Source organism: Zootoca vivipara, chromosome 7 (assembly GCF_965207765.1).
Source record: "Zootoca vivipara chromosome 7, rZooViv2.hap1.1, whole genome shotgun sequence".
In the NCBI taxonomy this organism is placed as follows: Eukaryota; Metazoa; Chordata; class Lepidosauria; order Squamata; family Lacertidae; genus Zootoca; species Zootoca vivipara.
The window spans coordinates 90,245,088-90,262,451 of NC_142590.1; the positions used below are offsets into that span (position 1 = coordinate 90,245,088).

Consider the following 17,364-nt stretch of genomic DNA (forward strand, 5'->3'; position numbering starts at 1 on the left):
TCGCCCTTCTCGTCGCCGCACGTCGAGTCGGCATCCAGCCGGAGGCCAGAGAGGGCGGCACAGAGTTGGTGTGCCGCGGGATTTTTTTTCATAGAACAAGTGTGCCGTGGCCCAAAAAAGGTTGAGAAACACTGAATTAAACAATCTTTAACATTTTGATTCTTGATTTTTGAAAGTTGTTGCAAGACCGAAGGCATGTTGCCATTCTATGTAATTGTAATCCTTATGTGAAAGAATGGAGTAACAAGCTTGTGAGAACATACAGGTTATAGCTCCACCTCTTTCTGTAGAGATGCATGTCATTGGGAAAATATTAATATGTTCAAAGGACAATACTGTATTCCTAATGTTGTGAAGTTGCAATATGTTGTTTGAATAAACTGCAACTGAGCAAGTATAAAGGGGGCATTAAGGTTCTGTTTGTCCATAATGATATTGCACTATTTAGTGCTGGTATAGTGTGTCTTCAGCAGCAGCCACATTTCCTAGATGTTACCGCTACTATTTTAGCAGCAAGAGTGTATATTCTGCAAAATGAGTGCATAACTTTGCAAAAGTGTGTACTGCACAAATATAGCAACAGTTGTATTATAGCATCAGATGAAGGCATCATAAAACTGGGGGAAAGACAAAGTAATATCAGCTGCTTCATTTTAAGCAGGCATATTGATTCTGATGCTGTGAAATGTTGGATAGATGAAGTGCTACAAATGTACATGTGGCTGAGAGGACTCTATTCTGATATGTTTACTAATGTTGGGTTTTTCCTCCACTTAGGTGTGGATCTGACAGGGGCAGAATCCAGCAACTCTGACAGCCGAATAGAGAGAGTGGACCTTTATGCAAATGTCGAGGAAGCACTCCTAGGAGGTGAAGCTGGTTATCTCTCTCAGCCTCTTACTCCAGAGAAGGAAGATGCGCTCCAGGCTGTAGCAGTTGCTAATCTGCGGGCAGCCCTTATGAGCAAGAACAGCTTGTTGTCCCTGAAAGCTGACATGCTGGGAGAGGAAAGTTCTCTGCTCTTCGAATACTTACCCAAAGGCACACATTCACTGTCTTGTAAGTTGCTGTTCCTTTGTACACTACTTAAAATGTGTAATGTGTGATGGATTTCTGTATTTTAATGTTTGATGGATTTCTGTATTTTAGAATTTCTGTTTTGTTGGAAGCCGCCCAGAGTGGCTGGGGGAACCCGGCCAGATGGGCGGGGTATAAATAAAAAAATATTATTAAAAGTTAAAAGCATAAAGGGGTTATTTAAAAAAACAGTTCTAGTTGTATGGTGCATCCCAGAGTAATGCAACCTTAATTATTTGGAGTGCTATGCATGTAGAGTCTTAACAAGGTGATACTTGGGCCTAGTTCCCACATACAGCAGATAAGTGGAAAACCTATGTCTTAATTATACCATTTCATATTGCAGATGATGGGTTTGCACAATTAAGTGATGCTTCATACAGAAAAATACCCTACACATAGAAGAGTTATAGCCTTGCCTTCCTCCTGAAATGTTTGCTTTCTATGCTTAGGTTTCTTTTTTATGTGAGGCAGAGTAATTCAGTCATGCAAGATCCTGATCTGAAAAGGTAGCTAGACACAGGTTTTTACTATGCTACCAGCAGATTTGTGTCAGGTGGCCCTTGGTCTGTCAGAGGTTGCTGGTCAGATAGTGGCTTTCGTAAGTAGATGATAATTGGAATCTGCTCCCTATCAGCCTCATGAAGGGTAATTTTAAATTGGCAAGTATATATACACATGATTCGTAGAGGGGTGAGGTGAGAGGAAAGTGAAATGCAAGAAGAAGAAATAAGAAGCAGAACAGTTGAAAGCAGAACCTGAAAGCAGAACAGACAATAAGGCAACACTGGTGAAGAATTGGTAAACTGATTCACACATCCCACTGGAGTTTTCGTTAGTTCCCTTGTTGAAGTATGGCCACCTTAAGATCACTTACAGAGTGCTCTGATTGGTTGAAATGTTCTCCTATTAATTTTGGGATATTAACATTCTGAGCACAGTTATGTCCATTTATTTGATTTGTGTAGCCACTGATCTACATAGAATGCAGAAGGGCAGTGCTGACAATAAATGACATATATTAAAGCTTGTGCCTTAATAAATTTGTAGTGGTTAAGGTGCCACAATGCTATTTGTTTTTACTTAATAATGTGAATCCATAATCTAGGCTATGAATCTAGGATGGTTGGCAGTTTTTATTGGTGTGTTGCTGCTCATCTTGTTAGCCAATCAAATGCATACTTGTTTACCAAGCAGATAGGAAAAGGCATCCCTTTTTAAAGCCTTGCTCCATAATAAATCCTCTTGATATAGGATCAAAAACTAACAGATGGGGCTAAAGACACAATTAAGATGGTTGTGTGTTCAGTATTTCCTAAATGACAGAAACACAAGGTCTTAAGTAAACATTTCACTATGGTACAAGTTTGGAGGTGGCAAAGAAGACAGTATGTGTGGGCCAAAAACACAGGGTGTTTGTTATCCAGCTAAGTCACACTCAGTCATGAAACAACTTCACTGTATTGATTGTATAGTTCTGCTCCCTGAATTTCACTTCTGCTGAATAGCATGTTCTGTCGTTACCATGGGGAATGGGGAGAGAGATGAGGTAACCTAAATGGGATATCAAATGCAACTAAGCTTCTAAGCAACTAAGCCCCACACTAATATATATTCAGCAAGAACTGTTGCCTAGCACAAATAGTGTCAAACTGTCCGTTTTTGTTTAGTAGCTTTGAGACTACCTTGTGGCAAGCAGAATAACACTATGATCTCCTCGTGTCATTTGAAGTGTTTCTCAAGTGTTTATTGCATCGTAGATTCATACAGTATGCTGAGCAACTTTTTATTTGTATTTCTCTTGCAATCCCAACATTTTAAATGCTTCTTGCTGCTTTGATATGATCAGTCAGGAACTTGATGTGGAAGGGATGCCATGGCAGTGCTTCAGTTTGTGACACAGTGGAAAGCAAAATGTAGAACATGACCCTTTGACATAGAAGGGATAAATATATGGGTTTATTGATATTGGCGCCACAAATAAACTAAGAAGGTATTTGGCAGATATTTTTGTTTAATTTTAGAAGAAGAAAAAGAGTTGGGTGGTTTTTATTTTATTGATTCATGGTCTCTGATGGGTACTGTTGCACTCATGTCTTGCATGTGGCTTTTCTATAGACATCTGATTGGCCACTGTGAGCAAAGACTTCTAGAATGGATAGATAGGCCCTTGGCCTGATCTAGCAGGGTTCTCTGTATATTCATGAAAACAGGTAAACTTAACGCAATGTAGCTTTGGGTGATATCTTGAGTTTGAGTTTTGCTTATTTCCTCAAATTTAATATGCTGAAATTGAATTGTATATATTTTGATAATTTAATCCACTGGAACACATTAAGGTTGCAATCACAAGTAACTAGGAGTAACTCAGTGAAACTTGCTTCCATATGCGGTGAATCCAAGCTCATCTCTTGTATTTTTTAAGATTTATTTTTATTTACTGGTATGTATTTTATAGAAACTTTCCAAAACTTTGAAACAGTAAATTAGCACCTCCACTACCCAAAAACCTGATTATTATTTTTAACGGTCCTTATAAGAGGGCAATAGAGAGGAGGCTTTGAACTATTTCAAAAATACTTTGTTATTTATCAGTTGAGGTAGTCTTTGGAGACTCCTCTCCAGATGTGTCCACCAATTGAGGTACAGTGGGTGGTGACCAGGGAGAGCCTTCTCAGGGATAGCACCTCGACGGAGTGAGGCTTACCCTTCACCTACACCTTTTTAGTGTCAGTTTAATTTCCCAGGCTTTAAAAACTATTTCAGCCCTAACTGATTTGATCTGATGTTGCCATTACCTCCTGCATTTATTTTTGCCGTATTGTGTATTTTTGTAAGTCAGATTCTGTTTGGAAGGAAGTATGTACTTTAAAATAAGCTTTCCTTACCTTCTCTAGTAGGAGGTCCAACAGTTTTGGGGCTTTTGCAAACAAAAGGCTTGTATTTTGAATAGGTTTATACTAACTAGGGCAATGAAACACTTGAGGGACTTCAAAATATTAAACTTTAATGGTGTCATTGTTTTATTTTATAGTGGAATCTGTGTAATGATATTTAGGTATTTATCAATCCTTTTAATATTAAAAATATCATTGTGACTTTATGGGAAGTCAGCAGTGGGCCCAGTATTTGATAACATGATATGAAAAAAGCATTATTAAAATAAGCAAATAAATTAAAAGCACCAAAATAAGTTCTTTATATGAGGCTGAAAGTGAGATGTGTCAAATTGCTTTCAAATCAATGTATTTGCAATACAGTACACTATTCAATATTAAAACATGTGGAAATTACATGTCTGGAAACTTTTTGAAATAATATATATCATCTGCTGTGAACCCAAGGAATAGAGTGAAAGACTTGAAACTTTTGTTACTTCATCCTTGCTGAGTGGCTTTTCAGTGGACTGAATAATCTTGTGTATGAATTGGGTGTTTGGATGAACGTGATATGGAAACACTGTTGCTAATCCTTTGGCTCAGATGTGCTCTTAAACATTTTCTCTCATTATTTATGATAGCTTTTTGATATGTCTTAAGTTTAGTACCTCATGTTATTTTTTTATGTCATCTCAAACTATTTATAGTAGCATCTTATGCAACTGGTTACATGTATATTTGACCTTAGGTTTTATAAATCAAGTGACAGTCAATGCATAAAAACCTTCAAAAGCTAAAGAAAAATATGTTGTGGTCATTTTTCAAAAGTACTTTTCATAGAACATGTTTCTTGCTATACATTAATTTTATCAAGATTTAGAACCCATATATTCTGTTGCTATGATACTGCTATTTCATTCTATGCCTTCAATAGGATTGTGCTTCTTTCTTGCTTTTGCAGTTCAGGATAAAAGTTCTTTATAACCACCATTTATAATCAGAATTTAAATACGGTAGTTTTGTGGTGTGTGTATAATGCTATCTGATAGCTTAATCATCACACAACAATTTATTTTGATACATACACAGTTTTCTAAATACATTATTAGTAAGAAAAGCTACTGGTCTGGTAGCCTAACACAGGTTCAGAGTGTGCCTAACACTGGTTCCTCTGTGTTACTCACCTTATTGCTACCATTTCAAGTCTTGGGATTAGGCTGTTAAGTCTATTATTTCATAATTATCAGTGTTCTATCATGTATGTTTAACTTAAATTCTGCAAATATTTGAAAATAAATTGCTACACTTTTTTGTGAATAGTGATGTCTTGTGTCCCCAGCATATTGTACTACAGTGCACTCAACACAAAAATATACAGTATTTGCACCTTGTGTATTTGATTGTGAGATTATGTTTGATGCTGTATTTCACTAGCGTTCCCAGAACTCTGTGAATTAACTCAGAAAAAATAAGACTCTTCATACCATAATGCATTATTTTTGTGGGCTATGTTTAAGCTTGATGTGTGTTGTTTTTGTATTATTTTCCCTAATAGCAACAATGCTATTTATGACTAACTTAAACATGCTAGTGATTATTAGAGTCTGATGTGTGCATGGGTCTCCCACTGCTGGCTGCAGCAGAGCTCCAGAAATTCCTTTGCTGATCGCACAATTGCTAATGAGATAACTGTTATGACAGTAAGAACAATCTAATCCTTTTTATGTTTAAAAGAAGTTTTGAAGAAATGGCAATGAATTAGTCACATACAAATATTGGATCATTGTATCTTTTGAAAGTTGCTCTCATTTTTGTGCTGCCTTGTGTTCTTTTTCTTGTTTTGACTTCCTTTAGTGACCATTATGCTGCTGTGTGATATAATTCCCACCACATTTTTGGGTGGGGAGGCTATTTAAAACAGTCAATGGGCCTGGAATCTCTGTGGCACTTCGTTCACTCCCACTGACAGAAGATTAAGCTACAGCTGTTCATTCCCTGCCTTTTGTTAAAACCACCAGCTGGTGCTAGTTCATGTGGGTGAGACTCGTTTCCTGTGTTCCTCAGGGTCTGGCACCAACTTGAATCGTTCAAGGGGTGAATGTGATGGCAAAGTGGAAGCATCAACTCCTCCTCTGCTGCCTTCATCACACCTTGCCACTCAGAGCCCCACTACCATCATCCCCTCTTCTGGTGAAATATCACCAGATACTGTGAAAAGAGTGATGCCTTCAACTCAGGTAATATTATAGTTATCTGTGGGTAATGCTAGTTTTTAAGTGTTATAAAACTTACAACTGAAATTGTGTCGTCATGCTCAGTTTGCTATTCTTAATGTACAGTGGTGCCTTGCAAGACGAATTTAATTCGTTCCGCAAGTCAATTCGTTTTGCGAAAAATTCGTCCTGCGAATCGCAGTTTCCCATAGGAATGCATTGAAATTTCTTTTTTTTCCCATAGGAAGGCATTAATTAAATTCATCTTGCGAGTCACCATATTGCGAAAAATTCGTCTTGCAGGGCATTCGTCTTGCAAGGTACCACTGTATCTTAGAATCTGGAATTATTCAAATTTTTAACAGACCTAGGCTATTTGTATTGTCCATAATGTGGCAGTCTCATTTACCTTTTCTGTTTTGTGAAATTCTATCAAAGTACAAAAAATGCACATAGTAATTTGTTCCTTCTGTTCCAAACAGCAGTGTGTTTATGGAAATATGTAATGCTAACTCTTGCAACACACTTATTGGTTTTGATCTTCAGGCCCCTATATTATAGAAATACTTTCCTGAACTTTTTAAAGGAAACATAAATGCTGGACTAGAAAAATACTTCAGAGTCCTAGCAACCTGAATCAAGCATGTACAGAATTGAGAGCTTCCTAAAGACCATTTATCCATTGTTTAAAAACTTGGGCAATAATTATTCTAAATATCAAAGAGCGTGGCAGGAATACTTTTTCTTCCTGTAAATGTATCTGGTCTTGTAAAATGTATCATATATTATTATTATTATTAGTTAAACAACTGTTTCCCTGATTTTGAAAAAATGAAATGAAATTATCATCATCACAGACAACTTGATGAAAGTATTCAGTGAAGATTACATCTCCACCCCACCTCAACTAAATCACCCATTATGTCTCATAGGGAAGTCCTGTGTAGCATACAATTAATATGATGCAAATAACCCAAAACTTGAAAATATCCATTAATTAATCATTTTAAATTAGAAAATATTAAAATGTAGTTAAGGGTGCGGGTGGATAAAGGAAACTGGAGCAGGGTCGGGGATAGTTACACATATTTTTTTGGAAATGCCAGAATTTAACAGTTTGGTACTAAGGACCCAAAAATGTTGGTATACAAATTGCGTAAAGAGAGACCCTGAAAACTTCCCTTGTATAAAAATAAAGGTATCTGAGGGCTCATTTTCATATTCTGAGCAGCAGCTGGAGAGAGAAGGTATGAATGAATTAGTTTCTCTTCCTGCCCTCCTGGCTCTCACTTAACAAGGGCAAATCAAGAGCCACTGTGGTATATTACAGTGGTGCCTCGCTTAACGAATGCCATGCTTAACGAAATTTCCGCTTAATGAAAGGTTTTTTCTAGCAGAGGTTGCCTCGCTAGACGAATGCGTTTTACAAAAAATTCGTCTAGCGAATCGCGGTTTCCCATAGGAATGCATTGAAATTCAATTAATGCGTTCCTATGGGCAAATCAAAAAAATCAAAAAAATCAATGCATTCCTATGGGATTCGCTAGATGAATTTTTCGTTATAAGAAAAGACCCGTGGAACGAATTAAATTCGTCTAGCGAGGCACCACTGTACTTGGAATGTCAGACTAGGGAGTTCCAGGTTCAAATCTGCACTCAGCCATGAAGCTCACTGGGTGACTGGATCACTATTTCTCAGCTATGTCAAACCAGAGTCCATTATACACCACCTAGCGTTCCTTAGAGGAATTGTGAGATATAAATCTATAAGTGAAATTGAGCAAATGATGGTAACCATTTGGCCTAGTCGGCAACTGCTTTTTAGTGCTTAAGATAACTATTTTATGTCCCCCTGTTTTGTGTAAAATGAGATTTCCAGTCTGTGTGGCAGGATTTTCCTGCATTGAACACTTTATATGAAATTGTAGTGTACAGTGTTCTCTCATAACATATTATGGCCTACTTCTAGGCTTCATAGCCTTCATGGAAGTGCTTCGAAATAGAAAAGTATATGTTCGCCTGGCACCATCATTCTATATCATTAAGCACCAAGCAGTAACTTTCCTCTTTAACCAGGTCTTTTACCTCTAACTATCTTTGGCCTCTTAGAGTGGGTGGGGTGTTTTAATGCTTTTTTGTGCATCTAAGTGGGTTTTTGTTTGTAAATTGCTTTGAGTTGCCTTTGGCAAGAAAAAGCAACCAATAAATTTAATAAATAATAATGATGATGACATGGCATGCTTGTGAAGCTCTCATTTCTGTACAGAATGTACTGAACACAGATTTTTTGAGATCACAAAATGAACAAATATACAGATACTTAGCAGTTTGGGTATATATTGGTTATACTGTATATTTTGAGTATACTTTTAGGTACCCAAATGAAACATTGATTTGAGTAACTAAATATTTGTAATGAACATTTGCTGAAGGAGCAGAATTACAGCCAGATTTAGTCCTTTACAGGTGTTAAAGTAGAGATATTTGATGTTCTCTGAGTATTCATTAACATAATTGCACTTTTCTTTTGCAGGTCACCTATGATGGATTTCTAACACTGTGGCAGTTAGATAGCTCTGAAACAGGTAAATGGAAAGAAGGAAGACTGTATATTAATGATTCAAAGTATAAAACTTAAAATTTAATTTTTTTGCATTTCCTTTTTTAGATATAAATGCGTCACAGTCTGAAGATATGGACTTAGTCCATGAGGGTTTGTTCTTGGATTCTTCTGGCCACAAGAAGCTGAGCTGTGCTTTCTGCAGAAGATTTTTTGAATGTGTGGAAAAGCTGAAGGAACACATTAAGGAACACACTTTCCCCATGATTGTCCCTTTTGATGTAGTGGACTATTCCAGGCCAATACTTGCTAGCCTTTCTGAGCACATATCTCCAGGGCAATTTGCCCGTTTCCAGTGTCCAAAGTGTCCTGCTAGCTTCACACTAAAATCCAACATGGATCGTCATGAAAAAACAATCCACTTCAACAGGAAGAAGATGCAATGCCCTCACTGCCTGAAATTGTTCCGAGACAAGACAGACTTAAACCGGCATCTTATGTCTGTGCACTCCAGCGAACGTTCGTTTATGTGTCTTTTTTGTGGCAAGGGCTTTGGTACCCAGAAAAACCTCAGTACTCATATGAAAGTTTGCTATCTGGGTTGCACACAGCCAGTAGCTGAAGAGTTTCTGAATCGTATTGATCAAAATCAGGAATCTGATGATGAGTAAGAAAACTGTTGGGCAATGGAGAGAGTGAGATTGAACTCTTAGAAGTGTATTTCTTAGCTACTTGACTGGGTAGTGCATTCTGCTTTGTCAGCAGTCTCAATGCTCAGTACAGTGTGAATGCTGAATCAATGGCCAGGTAATGAAAGAAAGTTGTAAACCTCTTCATCCCCAGGTTCTATGGTCAGGATTCAGAGAGACATCTATCTATGAGATGCTTCAGACTTCAAGAACAAATATAATTTTGTTATTCAGCAGTAATAATCTTAAGAGAAAATGCTAAAGAAAACATTTTTGTAGTCTGAACAAGATTATTCTTACAGACAGCATCCCATAGTCCCAGGGTAGTTCTGCCTGAGTTGCAGTGTCTTCTGGGTAGATATTCACTTTTATATTTTAACAGTAGGTTCAAAGGATCAAAAGGTTTTCCATTCATTTTCTCAGCACATTATTTATTAAAACCATTTCTCTACCTCCTCCCCACATTATCTGAATGCAGTATACAGCAATATTAAAATATATATCAAAAATACAGGGAGAAAATGCAACTGAATTAGTAGGATAGAGTTATAATGTACAATACTTGGATCGACCACCAGCAGAGTTCTGGCAGCACAGATGTGGTAGAACATCTGCCTTGCATGCAGAAGGCCCCTGGTTCAATCTGCAGTATCTCTGGGTAGGGCTGGATGAAACCCATGCCTGAGACCCTGGAGAACTGCTGCTAGTCTGTTTAGACAACACTGAGCTAGATGGACCAAAGATGTGACAATGTGAGGCAGTTTCCTATGTTTTTAAAAGGCATCTTTTAAATGCCTTTTTAAAAAAGCAGGATTGAAGTCACCTGCTGTTGAAGCCTGCTGGATTGGTTGCACAATTCAAATATCTGCAAATGAATATCACATTCAAATGATGTGTCATGCAGTGATCAAGAGTAAATGTTTTGTGATATGGAAATTTCATGTTTATTGTAGCAGATTAAGAATGCATTATGCCTTTAAGAAAAACCCAGTTATCTCATTTGCATAACTTAGAGAAGCAGGACTTAAAGGAGTATCCCTTTTCTTGACTCCTAGCTTCACACCTGTATATATGAGGATGTATATGAGGGGTGGAATGCTAGAAAGAGTAAATTGAGGAGACCAAAATCAAACAACAGCATCCCCTGAAATTAACTGTGATGTCAGGTGATTGATAGGTGTCATCTTTGGCCTGCCAGGGGTCAAGAAGATAGTGATCTTCCCCACCCCTGTACTAAATGGGCCACAATATTTTCAATACCTTCACCCTCTGCGAATTGTATGCAGCTGCAGCTAGATGAAAGTGGATTTGGACAGTTAGTTCCCATAGAATTATTTCAAAAATGTAAAAACAACCACCCAATTTCTCTAAAATCTGTTGTTTCATCAATCGGGTAGGCTACACTTCTTTTGAATCCTAGAAATCAGGACAGTATAAATGAGAGACAGCCATGAAAATACTAACTTGTTTTTGGTGTAGCTAAAAGATGGACCTGGGTACAGAACCACCTTGTGATAACAAGCACAAATCTTTGGCCATCTAGCATACCTAAAACTGAAAACTTGCCAGCAGGTGTTATGATTCAAGGAGAAATGTTTCCCATTAATAGCTGCTTGAGAGGAATATTATGTAGAAGCTTAGAGGGGTATCCAGAAAAGGCATGAAGGCTAATAGTGAATAACTGGTGGATAGAAAAGGGAAGCCCCCAAAGGAAAAAATGATTTTGAACATTACTTATCTACCAGTATATATTCCCATTCTCCTTGTGAAAAGAACTACAACTTGCTCCACAATATCAGATTTTTAGCCTTCAGGCCAAAGGTATTTAGAATTTATTAAACTAGTTTCCCATCTTTGTGCATTGTTGCAAGCAGTTCTCCTTTAATGGCTGTATAAAATATTTCAAGGTGCTTCAATATTTTTTTTGTTCAGTGTTCAAAGGGAGGCAGGCATTCATTTCTCAGGATAATAAGAATCCTGTCCTCCTTAGGCTATGTTATTTCCAATTACAATTCTGGAAATTTTTTCACTTAAAATTATTGCCTGTTCCCTGCTTGATTATTAGCTTACTGACTTTGCTTTGAACAACTGTAGAGGCCTCTCCCCCTTAATGTTTTTTTTGTTATGCTGTTATTGTTTTTGTTGTTTTTGCTTTTCATTTTTTTGTTGGTCCTGTAAAAATGTCCTCTAGTAAAATAATTTTAAAAGTACTTTTCACACCCTAGTCTTGTTAGGAAGTTCCACTCTTGGGGAAAGTCATAATTTTCTTTCTTGCTGCCTGTCAGCCCACGTCTTCCTCTTTTGCTTCTCCTCTAGGAGAACAGACCTACCGATATGTTAAGAACCAAATCCCTATCATTTGTAGAATATTGAGCAAAAGTATGTGATATGTGCATAGAAGTCCCAATGACTGGTAAAAGTGACTTCTAGTTTCACCTACCTTAGTCTTAGCTTCAGGTGCAAATTGATTACCAAGGAGATAAGTTACTACTGATTCCTCAAAATTGGTTTCTAGAGCTTCCTTAATCTCTCCAGTCCAGAGATTATGTTGGGTGGCACTAGAAATACAATTTCTTGCTGGGGGTGGGGGTCAGGATCCAAAGCCAGTTTTTTTTTGGGGGGGGGACTGCATTTGGACCTTTTGCCTTTTGAATAGCAAAACCCCTCTAAACTCTCTTGCCATCTCTTTCTTGACTAGCAAAAATTTGTGTTTGGCAGGGCATGAGCGTGCAAGCAAATACTTTTTCTCTTCCAATTAGCAGAACTAGCCTGCCATTTTACCGTCTGGCAACTGCTGAATAATTTACTTTGCTCTTTGACAAACAGTAGGTCATAAGAGAAGAAAGCTCAGCAGGGCAGACAGAGATCAGCACACAGGAGTTGAGAGAAAAAAAGGGAAAGCTCTCTGTCTCTGAAGGAATAGCTCTTCTTTATTTGATTGCATGATTCTTATTTTTTGCTAGTAAGGAGACAACGGATAAGGTGTTGAGGCTAAAACAGAGCAGCTATCCATGAAAGTCTCCTGCGTGTATCCCACTGAATGCAGCACATCTTGGCTGTGTGTAAAATGTTCCTAATAGGTAGTTCCTACTAGGATTTAGTGTCCTCAAAAGACTCGGTGGCCATTCCATGTATTCAGTCCAGACAGGAGCAGTATCATAATATTTGCATTATGACCACCACCAACAAAAAAAAAGCTTAAATCCGTGAGATGGCTTTCTGTGGTTCAGTGTTAAACAATATTAAACAAAACAAAGATGCAGAAATGGCAGGTTGCTGCCTAAAGATTCAGCATAGTCTTTACCTGAATAAAAGACTTCAGGTGGCATCAAAAGGTAGAAACTTTTGGAAAGTGGCAAACATCATCTTGTCTAACAATGCCCTGATTGATGACCATTCAGACGCTACATACTGGATTATGACTCGCTAACAGCCACACACACACCCCGGCCAACTAGTTTTTTTTTTAAGCATTAAGCTGGAAGGAAAAAGCTGAAATTCAGAAGCTAGGTCAGTTTTTCATTAATTCTAAGAAGGGTATTGGGACCCAGGTGGCGCTGTGGTTAAACCACTGAGCCTAGGGCTTGCTGATCAGAAGGTCGGCGGTTCGAATCCCTGTGACAGGGTGAGCTCCTGTTGCTCGGTCCCAGCTCCTGCCAACCTAGCAGTTCGAAAGCACATCAAAATGCAAGTAGATAAATAGGAACCGCTACAGCGGGAAGGTAAACGGCGTTTCCATGTGCTGCTCTGGTTTGCCAGAAGCGGGTTTGTCATGCTGGCCACATGACCTGGAAGCCAATAATGCGAGATGAGCGCGCAACCCCAGAGTCGGTCACGACTGGACCTAATGGTCAGGGGTCCCTTTACCTTTAAGAAGGGTATTAAGATACTGTTCCATTTAGATTAACACGATTTTGTTGTCGTTATTTATTAGTCACTTTTCTCAGAAAAAAAGAACTCAAAGTGACTTCCAAATAACAAGTATAAAAACAGAATAAAACAATCTTAAATGCATAAGCATTATATATGTGCAGATCGAACTCAATCCCTTCCCCACTAAAAGATAAGCAGGAAATTATGATTTAAAAGCCTGGGAGAAAAGGAATGTTTTTGCCTGGCACCTAAAGACAGATAATGATGGTGCCAGGCATGCCTCCCTGGGGAGAGAATTCTGTAAGGCCTGTTTTTATGTGTATAATAAAACTCTGCCTATCTATAGTGAACCAAATAATCACTAGCCATCCTGATTCCTCTTAAAGACTGTCATGTTATAAACTGAATCCATTGCTTGAATTTATAATCCCGTTCATGAAAAATATTCAGTGTATAGCAGACAGTGTATTGATACAGTAGACTTGTTGATTCATGTTTGATGCTGGGTGTGTTCATTTTAAACTAGAAGATTGGGTGAATTTTTATGATGTATGTGATTGTAGGGATTACTCTATTGCAGGCATAGGCAAACTCAGCCCTCCAGGTGTTTTGGGACTACAACTCCCATAATCCCTAGCTAACAGGATCAGTGGTCAGGGACGATGGGAATTGTAGTCCCAAAACATCTGGAGGGCCGAGTTTGCCTATGCCTGCTCTATTGGAAAGAGTTAGCTAAGGGGAGTCATTGAACAAGTACAAGTAATTTGAGTATACCACCACCCCGGAATTGTTTCCTTGTCTTTCCACTGTATCCTTGAAATTATAGAAAAAAGTGCTATTTCACAGCAGTAAATCCAATGAAATTTAGCACATGCTTTGCTCAGTCAGTTAAGCAGGTGTGCATTAAGGGCAGCAGCCTTGTGAACATTCCTGCTCTATTATGCATTATAATTTATGTGTATTTTAAAACATCTTAACTTTTAGTTCTGCTATGGTCCTGATTGTGCAAATCAAATTTAATTGATATGGGCTGTGCTGTTAGGCCCTCTTGAGGATAAAGGAGGCAATTTTAACCTTCTGAGAGTGGTCATCATGTTGCAAATGAAATAAAAGTTTATTATTACTGGTAGTAAGAAACTTGCATGAGTAGTGAGTAAGGCTTCAGTCCTAATCCATTTACCTGAGAATCAGCCACAGTAGGTTTGTACTTTAAATTGTAATAAAGCTTCAATCCAGTGTGCTACAATTATTCTACCAAAGAGGTTTTCTATTTTTAAAAAAGTAAAGCCATAAAAAGTACCTCAGAAACAATACTTGAACTTATAAGAACACTATGTTTTGATAACAATAACACTTTTAAGATGCAAAAGTATGCATTTTGTATGTATGTATGTATGTATTTGCAAAGTGAATGATTTCTGAAACCTTTAAAGGTTAACAGCACTACTTGTAAATAAATGTTCATTATTATGGTGCTATTTACAGAGTATTGCTCTATCATTATTTTGTCCTTGGTGACACTGATAATGACTTATAATCTAATTGGGATGCAGTGCAGCAGCATCTTTTCTTAACACAAACCCAAATGAAATGAATTATTCTTTTGTACAAATCCAGTGCTTGCAAAGGTAACTGGATAAAAGAAAGGTGGAGTGGGTGGAGGAGTTCTTGACACCCCCATTCAGCTGAGGGGTGAGCCCGATTTATTTTTTGAAAGTTAGAAAGACAAGTACGTACCTACTAGCAAATCAAACACTGCTTCAACAGTGAATCTTGCCTCTTCTACCATTCATTCCTGTTTTACACGACGACACCCATTTTTATTTTCTAAAGCACTGGATGCATCTGACCATCCATCATTTTAAACATTTTTTAAATAGCTTTTATTGGAGCACAAAACTGGTCAGGGGATAGAAGTGGTATTTCTTGGTGACATGAAGGACACCAGTCAGTCAATGCTGTTTACAGATTGCTTCTCTTGCAAATCTCTTGTATATTTTAATTGTGTTTATTAGACAAAATGTATGCTATAAATGCCTGTACTTTAGCACCTTTACTAAACTATTAAATACGGTACTTCCAGATATGTTTATTGTCACTACAGTGGTACCTCGGGTTAAGAACTTAATTCGTTCCGGAGGTCCGTTCTTAACCTGAAGCTGTTCTTAACCTGAAGACCACTTTAGCTAATGGGGCCTCCTGCTGCTGCCGTGCCGCACAATTTCTGTTCTCATCCTGAAGCAAAGTTCTTAACCCGAGGTACTATTTCTGGGTTAGCAGAGTCTGTAACCTGAAGCATTTGTAACCTGAAGCGTTTGTAACCCGAGGTACCACTGTACTGTGAAATTAAGAAATAAGCTGTGGGATGAATATAATTTCTAGTGATGCTCTGTTTTACAGAGCTAGAAATATGTGCATATTTGAAGTGGGGATTGTTTTAAATAAAAATTTAATTGAAAAATGTATTAACTTTTGCCTCTCCTTGACCAATGCATTGCCAAAGTTTGCTTGAGGAGGAAAGTTCTTTTTGCTGACAAAGAAATTAATTATAAGTAATCCAAAACTTTAAGCACCTAGACCAGTAAAATACCAGTAGTACATAGTAAAGAATTCTCTCGTCTAGTTTGCTGGTCCTGATAACCTGAATACAGTAATGTAATTTCTTAAGGCACATAAGGTCCCATCTGCCTTTCAAAAATGTAAATTGCTATATTGTATTTTTCATTTGGTTCTGCATATCTTTGTTTAATAGAAAAGATAAAAACAAGATTTGTAAATAAATTAATACAGTACAGCAAACTGAACTTTCTGCTGTGCTGTGCTGCATTGTGGAGAAGAACTCTGCTTTGAATTTTAACTAGTCAGTTCAGGCTGCAGTTGTATGCACACTTACCTGACAGTAAGTCTCATTGCATTTATAACTTCTGAGTAGACATGTATAGCATTGCACTACAACCATGTCTATGAGAAATCTCTATGTGGGACAAGAAGCTACAGTTAGAACTGGATATGGAACAACGGATTGGTTCAAAATTGGGAAAGGAGTACGACAAGGTTGTATATTGTCTCCCTGCTTATTTAACTTATATGCAGAATTCATCATGCGAAAGGCTGGACTAGATGAATCCCAAGCAGGAATTAAGATTGCCGGAAGAAATATCAACAACCTCAGATATGCAGATGACACAACCTTGATGGCAGAAAGGGAGGAGGAATTAAAGAACCTTTTAATGAGGGTGAAAGAGGAGAGCGCAAAATATGGTCTGAAGCTCAACATCAAAAAAACCAAGATCATGGCCACTGGTCCCATCACCTCCTGGCAAATAGAAGGGGAAGAAATGGAGGCAGTGAGAGATTTTACTTTCTTGGGCTCCTTGATCACTGCAGATGGTGACAGCAGTCACGAAATTAAAAGACGCCTGCTTCTTGGGAGAAAAGCAATGACAAACCTAGACAGCATCTTAAAAAGCAGAGACATCACCTTGCCGACAAAGGTCCGTATAGTTAAAGCTATGGTTTTCCCAGTAGTGATGTATGGAAGTGAGAGCTGGACCATAAAGAAGGCTGATCGCCGAAGAATTGATGCTTTTGAATTATGGTGCTGGAGGAGACTCTTGAGAGTCCCATGGACTGCTATAAGATCAAACCTATCCATTCTTAAGGAAATCAGCCCTGAGTGCTCCCTGGAAGGACAGATCGTGAAGCTGAGGCTCCAATACTTTGGCCCCTCATGAGAAGAGAAGAATCCTTGGAAAAGACCCTGATGTTGGGAAAGATTGAGGGCACTAGGAGAAGGGGACGACAGAGGACAAGATGGTTGGACAGTGTTCTCGAAGCTACGAACATGAGTTTGACCAAACTACGGGAGGCAGTGGAAGACAGGAGTGCCTGGCGTGCTATGGTCCATGGGGTCACGAAGAGTCGGACACGACTAAACGACTAAACAACGACAACAACCATGTCTAATAATGCCCACTTGAAATGCAACTGCATGCAAGCTGCTCCCAATGGCAAGATTAACTTCCCATGAAATGTAATGTCTTGTGTATTTCTATTTTCTGTGAGCCATCTCA

The 17,364-nt window shown here is 38.2% G+C and overlaps 1 protein-coding gene across 2 annotated transcripts in view; it reads left to right on the forward strand.

The window, feature by feature from the left end:
• Positions 1 to 17,364, forward strand: part of ZBTB46 (zinc finger and BTB domain containing 46) — a 61,820-nt gene that overhangs the window by 24,781 nt on the left and 19,675 nt on the right. Inside the window, exons 3-6 of one of the 2 annotated variants that reach the window (XM_088674757.1) lie at positions 778 to 1,059; positions 6,021 to 6,193; positions 8,703 to 8,754; positions 8,838 to 15,754. In XM_088674757.1, coding sequence (XP_088530883.1) covers positions 778 to 1,059; positions 6,021 to 6,193; positions 8,703 to 8,754; positions 8,838 to 9,400 — 1,070 coding nt within the window. In that variant the 3' untranslated portion in view covers positions 9,401 to 15,754. Of the gene's footprint in view, positions 1 to 777; positions 1,060 to 6,020; positions 6,194 to 8,702; positions 8,755 to 8,837; positions 15,755 to 17,364 lie in introns of those variants that run through there. The other variant, XM_035122830.3, reaches the window with a different exon arrangement.